Source organism: Simochromis diagramma, unplaced genomic scaffold (assembly GCF_900408965.1).
Source record: "Simochromis diagramma unplaced genomic scaffold, fSimDia1.1 OVJJ01000510.1, whole genome shotgun sequence".
In the NCBI taxonomy this organism is placed as follows: domain Eukaryota; kingdom Metazoa; phylum Chordata; class Actinopteri; order Cichliformes; family Cichlidae; genus Simochromis; species Simochromis diagramma.
In genome coordinates this window covers 4,440,464-4,451,232 of record NW_024387326.1, presented here as the reverse complement: position 1 = coordinate 4,451,232, position 10,769 = coordinate 4,440,464, and the positions used below count along the sequence as shown (strand labels likewise).

Sequence of the window (10,769 nt, the reverse complement as noted above, 5' to 3'; positions counted from 1 at the left end):
GTGGCTGCAGAGTGTCATGTTGTTAGGACTCCTTTACAGAGAACCTTTATATGCTTTGCTTCTGTATTGCTGCACATGGCCTGATAAAGGAGACGTGGAAATCACTTCAGCAGGCTGGTCAGAGTGAAGTTAATGTGACTGATTGAACAGATATTCTTGCTGTTTGTCCTGTGTGCTAGTAGCTGTACTTAGAGTAAAAGAGAGTCAGTGAAAATGTAAAAGGAAAAAGCCAATTTTACACCAAAGAATAACCCACTCCATTTACTTGTTGTTTAAGGGTGTGAGAGCAACGTTTAAATATAAAGACAGAATTCAATTTGATGTGAGGTCAGTGAGAGGTTGTGGTAAAATTGCTTTCAGGCAACAGGGGAAAAACAATTAAGAATTAAAGTTGTGTCTAAAATCAGAATCGATCATTATTTATTACTGATACTGATGGTGATGCAATTTTCTGGAGAACTGATTTGTCTTTTTTTTTTCTTTTTTTTTTTTTTTCTTTTTGTCTGTCCCGTTTGGCTCTTTTGCCATCAGAATTGTTGTCTAAAGGCAAAGAAAGATGCCCAACGGATTTACTTTACCAAATTGACCATCCCAGCCTTGCCGTAATGGTCCATTTGATTCACCTTTTATTGTTTATTTTATTTTCACTTACTGAATACGGGACAGACTTGACTGGGGGAAAGAAGGGGAGAAAGAAAGAGGGAAAGAGAAACAGCTGAGAAGAGGGACGGGGGGCCCCCAGAACACAAGAGACCAAGGAAGACCAACAGAGGGGCAGCCGCGCCACTGTCCCAGAAAGAGCTGAGGAGAGTCCCAGATGAGGGCTCACTCAGCAGCCGCGGAGCAGAAGCCAGGGGGAGTTGCAGTGACGCGCCCGTGAGCTCCGCCGGCAGCCAGCCGTGCCTGAGTGACCGAGCCCCAGGCCGAGAGGCCGGGGGCACCCCACCTCCGAAGTGGCCCGAGCGAGCCCCAGGCTCCAGGTCCCGATAAGCGGCCGCCAAGGAGTGAGCCGGTGTGTACCTGGACGCCCACCCCCGGACACAAAGAACCACCAACGCACCGATGTCTGAGGGAGTCCGCCACTGGCAGGGGAAGTGGTGGTAGGGGGAGATAGGCCTCCATACCTTGGAGGGCCTGAGATGTCCCCAGAGAGGTGGCGCCTGACACCCAACCTGACATATAGACACAGAAATACAGGCACACACAGATACAAACATCCATTCCCACCCTCATGCTCAGAACTGATTTGTCACTGGGTGCTGATTTCATACCTGTTGATCTCTAATCTGAATCTTAACCTGCTCCGGAGCGGGCCTGGTTGATGTGACTGCTGATAGAAGCAGCCTGATGAAATGAAACGGGAGATTCTGACCTGATCTCAGTCCAACAGAGCATGCCTTTCAGTTATCAAGTACAAAACTGAAGGTAAGAAAGTCCTGCTTTATTCCACATATTTCAGTTTCTAATGATCAAAGAGGAGACAGTAACCTGAACACATATTGCCAAACTTCTCTTCATTTCTCTTCAGTCACTCACACACTTCTATCAATGCCTCTTTAAAGACAAACAACACTGTATTCTTCATCCAGTGGTTTGAAATTTGGTTGTTGTTTTTTTTTTGTTGTTGTTTTTTTAAACCCTCCACTAGAGGGCATAATGCTCTCACGCAAAACATTCCTGTAAGTGACGCCATGAGATTCCAGTGAACAGTGTGATTCATGGGTCAGCGTGTCAGAGGAGTGCAGCACGGGAAATGGTGGCGCTGCTGAAATAACAGTGTTTAACTGGAAGAGAGAAAAATCAGTGTCAATTCCCACGATCATGGGGAGAGAAAAACTAACACAGGGCTTTCAATAACAACAAGTAGAAATGGATGAGCACAGGGCATGCACTTTTATGGAGCATGGCTTTTACCTAATGTATGTGAAGGGAATCCTTTCTGTTGTAATCAGAGGAAGGTTAGGCTGTCTATTATCCAACAGACCCAAGACACTAAGACGTCTGAAGCCTTGCAGATTCTGCTGAATGTGAGGGAAACTACAAAAAGGAAATGAAGCAGGAGCACACAATAAAAAACTACTTTCTCTCTTTTTTGCTTGAGTCACTGTTTCAGTTTCTCACAGGGGCTGGCTCATAAAGGGATAAAATTGCTTTGATTGTCATATGTTGTTCAAAGAAGGTATGCCGACCTACGGATACATCCAAACTGAAACACCAAAGCTGTTGCCAGACAGCTCCATTCATGGCATCTGTCAGTTTCTTGATCTGCTGACGATCAACCTTTCCTGCAGCATCCGCGGCCTCCCAGACACTGTTCAGAGAGGTGTGCTGTTTTCCTTCACAGTGACTCTCCCACAGGCTCTCGGTGGGATTTAGGTGTGGTTTGGGACTGAATCCATGTGTCATTATTCTTTCATCTTTAAGGCCTGCGATGGAGCATTAGCCAGTATAAAATTCACAGTCTTCTTGAAAGATGCAGACCTTCTCATCTTTAATAAAACCGGCCCACACCAGTACCTCACCTCCACCTTGGAGCCTGATTTGAAGTGGAAGAGCCACCATCCATATCCTCTGTCAAGAGTTACTCTCATCTCATTGGTCCATAAGTTTGTCCTTGGATATTTCTTGGCCCGGTCTTGACTTTTCAGTTGGATACGCAGCTTCCGTGTCTCTGAGCACTGAACGCCTTTTACCATCTGGGCACTGCAGGTAGGCTGCAGTACTGGATTATGACAGCGCTGGAGGATAACAGCTTCCTGGCACCTTCACATTTGATTCTTCTCCAATTTCTGGCAATTCATTTGCATCTTTTCTTTTCACAGCATGTTTTTGTGAACTTTTTGACTACTGCCAACAAAATGTTTGATGGTTCTGTGATCATGGCACATGCTGCACCCCTCTGGAAAACTTTTTACTTTTTCTATTTTGCTTGTCAGAGTCAGTCAAATCTCTTTTTTTGTCCCATTTCGCCCAAGGAAAAGACACTGCCTATTATTTATCTTCTATCTTGAAATGGGCTGTTGATCTCCTTAGGCCGCATTCTCCCTCATTACACAAAGACACATCCCCTGACATCCCTGAATCCAATATCCATTCAAGTGTATACAGCCTGGAGTTGGAAATTATGCATAAGATAGACGATATAGTCAAAATACTCAGAGGTGACTGTACTGTACTGGAGGATTTAGAAGTTGAAACATGGAGGAATCAGCAATGCACGGATGCAGAAATAATAAAGGAGTAATGGAGAAGTTGGTGGATTAGGTCTACTTACTCATAACCATTAAGTAACTGTTTATATTTAATTAATGATACACTCATATAAGCTCTTTGGGCTGGTTGTTAATTAGTTATGATGTACCGCTCTGCAACCATCAGGGTGTTCCAAGCTTGTTCTTTGAATTTCGTGTCCTTTGTTGTAAGCTATCTTCGGTGCATCGCGGCCGGGAGCCTTCAGCATGAAGCAGGTTCAGGGTTTAGCAAGCGTCACATTTCTTGACCTTGTTCTTGGCAATGACAAAGTGTTCAGGGTTAGATGTTACAAACAAAGAACTGAACTGTGATGCCATAAATGGGTGCTTTTTGTAACTCCACACACTCACAGAAATATCCAGAGAGATGTGGACATAGACAAATGCTGTTGTTTCTGTGATGTAGCAAAGAACAAAGTAAGCATTACGTTAAGTTTAAGTAAGACTTCACTGGCAAATAAATCAAATCTATACAAAGTGCTCTGTGTTTGCAGCCTCTGCCCTTCTTCTTCATCATTTCTGTCGCTGGATATCAGCTTCTTGGCCAAATCCTGATTGATGGCGATCACAGTTTGCTGGCTTCTCCTTGTCCACCTGCTTTTAAAGGATTGACCACTAATCCTCAGTTGGATTAAGATCTGGGGAGTTTCCTGGCCATGGATCCAAAATGTGAATTTGATGATCTCCAGGCCATTTAGTTATCATTTTTATCTCGTGATATCACGCTGGAAAATGTGCAAATTGCCCCCCAGATTGAGGATCGAGGGCAAGCAGAAGCTTGTAAACTGTGATCATGTTCGTCATTGATCATGTATTTAATGTCATAAGACTGGATTAATGGGAAGTCTGGGACAGCTAAGTGATTCTTCTAAGCTTTCAAAACTGTATCCCTGAGAGATCACTTCGGAATGGTTGTGGTTTGGATGTGAGCGCCTGATGTGGAGCTCGTCTGTAGTACATCTCATCCGTCAACACCAACGCTGGTATTGGCATCAGATCGATACTTTGTTTCTATCCTCTAATATGTATTTTTCCTTATTTGGAAATGAAAAATGTACCTCAAACATGCACTGTGGAAAATGTCTGAATCTTTTTGTCAACTGTCATGTCAATTTTTTTTAGTCTTTAACACATTTAAACTACGGAAGTTGACCCAAAGTCGGGAACATTTCCAGGTCTCTGAAAGTCTTTTTTCAAAATGCATGAAATGCTGAAAGATGTGTTCTTTATTATCAATTAATTATAGTAGCACTAACAAAGAGCCACACACAGGACGCACCGCTATTGGTAATTTTCATTTTATTATAAAAACAGTATTTGAGTCCACAGTTTGTTTCCTTTGTACAGTAAAAAATATTAAATTAACCTCCCAAAGGTCTTAGCAGAAAGATAAAGAGGATGGAGTTCATGGGGAGGAAGCTCACCCCAACTCCCTCTCGAAGAGTAGGCAGGGGGGGATTTAAAGTCCAAGGGAAGCAGCAAAGGGGACGAGGCAGAAAGAGACGGAAACCAGCTGCTCACATCACCTTCTTTTGCCTCAGTTCTGTGCAACACAGTTCATTTGGATCGTTATCCTCTGTTTACTTCAAAACAGCAGAATCCTAAAAACACTAAAACCCCACCCCACTCTTTTTGTTTTTCATATCCCAGCCAATGTACTCAAAATGTTACAGGCACACAGGTATGCACCCCCCTCCCCAAGCCTCCACTGCTCCGTTTTAAGCGTCTTTAAAAAGGAAGGAGTGCACACACATTCGAGGGAGAGGGCTTTGCATGTTTGTGAGGCGGGGGGAGAAGAGTGTCTTCCAGCATGACTGATGTCCCAGAAAAACAAAAAGCTGTCCGGGAACGTCGGAAACACATCCGTTCAACACGTCAGACTCGGAGCAGACCCTCAACCTCTGCGAGAAAACACCAACATTTTCCCCAGCTGGAGAGAGTCGACTACAGACATCTAAATCTTAACAGTCAATAACAAAAATATATTTCTATAGGAATCGTAGCAGTCTCAAGGTACATAACCCCGCCCCCTCCCAAAATAAAAGAAATAAATAAAGCAAACCCAAACATTAAAAAATAAAAAAGGGAAGATATGCATCATGTTTGGATCTACATTAACAATTATCCACATCACTCTAAAACAGAAAGAGTTTGACATAAGCAAAACAAAATGGATATATATTTATTTTAAAAAAAAAATTTGTATGCATGAAATCATTTCCTCTTTAATTCTCGATCACTTTTAAAATCTTAAAAACCATTTCTGAAAAAACAACAAAAAAAGGCAAGTACTTGTATTTATCCCCCAAAAATATCACCTTTTGTGTACTCTGTAACAGGTGGCAGGATGGGGGTGGGTGGGGGTGCTAGAGAAGCCGTCTCCCTCTTTGTCCACAATTGGCAAAAAATATATATATATTAACAGCAATAACTTACAATTTATTTATTCTAATTCTTTTAACAACTGCTTGATTTCTTGTTCATCTCCCATAGGAAGTTCAGTTCAATGCATCTTTATTGAAAACATTTTAAATAACATTTAATAATAGTATTAAAAAAAGAAAGAAAAAAAGAAGGCTGAATAATAACAGTAATACTGTCCTGGGCGAGTGCAGTCTGTGCGAAGGATCACGGAGAACTTCAGCTCAGCTTGACACTTTGAGGAGAAGTCCTACATGATGTTTAAAGGGTTGTGATTCATGTTCTGGCTCAGCGGGTCCTGGCTGTTGCCCCCTGGCCCGTGCAGACCGGCCATGCCACTCAGCTGGGACAGCATGGCACTCTGGTCTGACCCAAATTGCTCCATAGTGTTCTGCTGCTGCTGCTGAGTCGTTGGCTGCTGCTGTTGCTGTGAAGGAACTACCATTCCCGGGTGGTGCTGGTTTAGATGGCTTGAGTGTGGTGAACCTGTCTGCAACTGGGGGGAGATGTGGTGCGGAGAAGGCTGAGGCTGCATGCGTGGGGACGGGCTGGAGTGCGGCGGCTGGGACTGGGGTCTGGGTGACGGCTGTGGGGACCGCACCTGATTAGCCAAGGATGTGGGCAGAGGCTGGCCCTGCAGGTGTGGATGTGGAGACTGGGCGATCTGCTGCGGCTGCTGAGGGCTCATGGGGTTACTGTGCTGGGCTGGTGACCCACCGGGGCCCATATGTCGCTGCTGGAGCAATCTCTGGTGGAGCACTTGTAGGGCCTGAGAAGGTTGGGGTCCACTTTGTGCAGATTGAGGGACCTGGGGTGGCTGCTGAGGGCCTCCTACACCCTCTCCACCTGGACCTGCATCACCCCCTGGCAGGCCAGCCATGGTATGTTGCTGCTGCTGCTGCTGCATCTGGAGATGATGCTGTTGTTGAAGCCTCTGTTGGAGTGCCTGCTGCTGGGCCACAGAGCCTGGGTAGCCTTGCCCCTGCTGGCCCGGTGGACCACCAGGCTGCTGGGGACCAAGAGGCGGACCTCCAGGAGGACCCTGTCCCACAGTGGGAGGCTGCATCCCCGGCTGTCCCATGAATCCCTGGCCCTGTGGTGGCTGTGGTTGCTGAAACTGACCATGATTAATACCCATCTGCTGCTGCTGCTGCTGTTGCTGCTGCTGCTGCTGCTGCTGAAGATGCCGTCTCATGAACAATTCTCTAAGCTGAGGATTGCTGATGTTTCCCATCTGTGGCCCCTGGCCCTGGATTCCTCTCCCCACTCCCTGCTGCTGCTGCAGAGCTGCAACCTGCTGCTGCTGTAAACCGCTGAGCATCGGTCTCTGCTGCTGCTGCTGCTGCTGCAGCTGCTGTACTTGCTGCAGCTGAGCCATAGTGGCGATGTTCACATTGGCCCCTCCCTGACCCCCCATGTGCATGCCTGGCTGACTAACACCAGCAGCATTCAAGTTCACCTGTGGTGCCCCACCTCCAATGACATTTCCAACAGGCCCCCCTGTGGGACCTGGTCCTCCTGGCACAGCCCCTGGTCCGCCAGGGCCCCCCTGCCCCCCCTTATACTTTGATGCCCTCTGTTTGATAAAAGCAGCCATCAGCTGTGGGTTTGACCGCAAGATGTTGAGGACTTGCTGTTGCTGAGGTGGAGAGCTAGGTGAGCGGAGCATCCGTAACAGCTCCTGGAGGGCTGCTTGGGGGAAGTTTCCACCAGCAGCGCCAACCCCCTGGATACCAGTGGCTCCAGGTACACCTGTGACCCCGCCTCCAGCGCCTTGCTGCTGCACCATATTCATCAAGGCAGCATGGCCCTGAGCCTGTTGGTGCTGCTGCTGCTGCTGTTGAGCGGCCATCATGCCAGTGTGGCCCACTTGGTTCATCATAGCTTGTCTCTGGTGGGGCGGCATCCCCTGGGCTGTCCACTGTGTTTGCTGCTGCTGTGGGTTCTGAAGTGGAGCTCCCATCCTCTGCTGCTGGAGCTGTACCTGAGGGGGCAGCTGGCCATGTGGGATGTTACCTTGCTGAGGAGGCTGCTGCATGGGCCCGCTGGTGCCAACCATCATCCCTGTAGGAGCACCTTGCTGCTGATCCATGTGGGCCCGAGCAGCTGTCACTGCCACTTGGGTCTGCGGTGGCATGCCCTGGGCTCCTACCATGCCTACAGACCCTGGGTGTCCCATGCCCATCTGCTGACCTTGACCTTGTTGATGTTGAGTGTGAGAAGGCATCAACTTTCCAGCTGCCTGGGCTGCCTGTCTCTGTAGTGCCATCTTCCTTTGAGCGTCAGCCACCTGCTGAATCTTCATAGCGATTTCTACAGCTGCCGGTGGAGGGCCAGAAGGTTGCTGCTGTGGAAGGGAGGGCTGGCTCGGCGGCTGGTTAGGAGGTTGCTGGCTCCCAATGTTTCCAGTCATGACAGCGCCACCAGGCTGCTGCTGTTGTTGGGGAGGCGTGGCAGAGCCAAGGACTGGTTTACCTTGGGACTGGTGGACTGGTGAGGAGCCTGGAGGTCTGCTGGAAAATTGAGGCAAACTGTTGTGGTGCTGCTGGAGCTGCTGAGGGTTGGTCACTGCTCCACTGGGCTGCTGCTGATGTTGTGGAGAGTTCATTATCCCACCACCACCACCTCCCCCTCCTCCTCCTGGAATTTGCTGGAACTGATGATGAAGGGCAAGCTGGGGAGGCATCCCTCCTGGCTGCTGCTGCACTCCTGGACCAGGACCCATTCCCTGCTGCGGGACTGGAGGCATTGACTGAGTCGGGGTTTGAGGAGTTGGAGGCTGCGTTCCACCAGATGTTGGGGTACTAGGCGCTGTGGTAACATTGTTTCCTGGTGATGGAAGTCCAACTGCAGATCCGCCCGGTGGCCCTCCAGCTGGCTGGGTCACCCGCTGCATGGTGGCCATCCTCCTTCTCAGCATCTGGGCCTGCTGCAGTCTGTGCTGCAGCTGCTGCTGCCGGAGTTTCTGCTTAATGTTCAGACAGAACGGGACAGGACATTTGTTCTCCTGGCAGTGTTTGGCGTGGTAGCAGCACAGAGCAATGAGCTGCTTGCAGATAGGACAGCCGCCATTGGTCTTGCGCTTGCAGCCCTTTGTGTGCTGCACAACGCGCTTCATCTTCTGACAGGACGGCAGCGAGCAGTTGGCATTGCGACACTGGCAAGCGTGGACCAGCGACTGGATGCAGCGCTGGATGCTGAGACGGCGAGAGTCACCGGGGCTTTGAGTAGCTGCCGCTGCCTGGTTGCTGCTGTCGTCATCCAGGCCAAGCCCCAGCTTTTCCATCTTGTGCTCATGACCCTTAGTGTTGTAGCAGGTGATGCACAAGTCATAGTCCTGGAAAATTAGGCAAAATTAATAGTTTAATAACACAAAACTGATAGATTAACTAACATATGCTACTGTGAAATGAAAAATTGTGCTTTAAAAAAAAAAAAGATCTGAATATTCATAAAGTACAGTTTAAATGTTTCTCACCTCGCAGACAGTGCAGTGGAAGCGAGTCTCCACGTGGTGTTTACACTCGTTGCAGGTATAGACGAAGCGGTCCTGGCTCTGGTTGTGGAGCTCCACCAACATACACATGGAGCTCCACTTGGACCTCCTGAGAGAGCTGAACTCCAAGTGCTTGTCTCTGGCCAGAGTTAGAAAGGCATCACGGCCGTCCATCAGATCGCAGGCCATTAGAGGATCTGGGTCGGTGATGGGGGGCAGTGAGTTGGCGGTGGGACCAGCAATGAGGCGGATGACGAAGAAGACCTGCCAGTTTAAAGCGAGGAAAATATTTAACCAACCTTTAACAAGATCTGATTTAGTATTTTTATGCGGGAAGATAAAACTGAGGGAAAATGTGTCTTTTTTTCCCCTGCAGATCAGTGAGTCAGTGTTTTGTTTTGTTTTTTAATAAAATGTTACCATCATTGCACTAAACAATTTTGGTCTCTTTTCTTTTTTAGACTTAAAGTTGAGGATCATTAGAAGCGTGGTTGCTTTGAAGGACAAGTAGGTGCCACTCAGACCACTAGCTTCCTGCTAGGTGTCACAGAACTGGATCTCTGAACTGGGGCAGACTTAAATGCAGCTGCTTGCTTTGTGGCTTCTTCAAAATAATTTATTTCAGTGCGTGAAATTAAAGGATTTTATTAGTCTGTTGCATACAATGTATGTGTGCAACTTGCTTTTTGGTGTCAGCTGATAACTTCACTTCCCCCATTTTGTCCAGCTGTAGTCACTTCTGGTGCCAAAAACACAGCTGACGACAGGTCATGATGGTATGGATGAAGCTTCAAAAACGGGAGCTCACAAACCAGCAGTGGCATAACACTGGCTGTTTCCATCTTTTATATACAGGCCATGAAACAAGGTGACTTTCTTGTTAATGGTTGTGTTGCCAAAAGGCATCTTTGAGGTTGCACTAAGCACATGGACTGTGTTTTAATGCAGCCGTATTAAGTAAGTAATATCAGAACTGCTCCACAAATCAGTCTGATGGCTGATAGTGGTATAAATATGCTGCAGTGTCGAGTAAGAGAGTAAGCAGCGGCACTACGACTAAATTAGACTTGCATACCTCTTTATGTTTCTCCATTGTGGCGTAAAGTTTCTGGGAAAGGTCGTTGGAAACGTTGGGCATCCCTGGTTTTTTCTTATTGGCTCGGCTCAAGCTGCTCTTGTTCTTGCTCGTCTTTTTATTGTTCTTCTTTTTGGCATTCTTGCTGTCTCCTTTTATGGCCTGTGAATGTTTAAATGTCAATTAAGCAAGAGGACACCGCGAATATATATATTGTGACAAAAATTGAGGACCTTGTTCCACTCACATCTGTGCTCTCATTAGAGGTGCTGTTCTCCTCCCTCTTCCTCTCCTCCTCCTCCTGTTCCAGTTCCTTGATGCTCTCCTCCAGGACGTTAGGCCAGAAGTCGCCCTCAAAGTATGGCAGCTCCTTGGCACTGGTCAGCCGGTCTTCTGTTGCCTGCTTGAAAATGTCCTAAAGGGATGACGAGGACGAAACAAGGTAATGCTGTTAATGAGGTTTCAGAGGGTCACACAAAGCATGCAAGAAAACTATGTTAAAGACAGTCCAGGGCGATGGAAACCG

General features: G+C 47.5%; 1 protein-coding gene across 4 annotated transcripts in view; it reads right to left on the bottom strand.

Annotated features, from left to right (window-relative positions):
* Nucleotides 1-4,533: 4,533 nt before the first annotated feature.
* ep300b (E1A binding protein p300 b) overlaps nt 4,534-10,769 on the bottom strand; it is a 31,365-nt gene continuing 25,129 nt past the window's right edge. For all 4 annotated transcript variants that reach the window (XM_040005953.1, XM_040005954.1, XM_040005955.1 and 1 more), the window contains exons 27-30: nt 10,491-10,658; nt 10,244-10,405; nt 9,151-9,432; nt 4,534-9,009 (exon numbers count right to left, since the gene is read on the bottom strand). In XM_040005953.1, the coding sequence (XP_039861887.1) occupies nt 5,923-9,009; nt 9,151-9,432; nt 10,244-10,405; nt 10,491-10,658 (3,699 nt within the window). In that variant the 3' untranslated portion in view covers nt 4,534-5,922. The remainder of the gene's footprint in view (nt 9,010-9,150; nt 9,433-10,243; nt 10,406-10,490; nt 10,659-10,769) is intronic.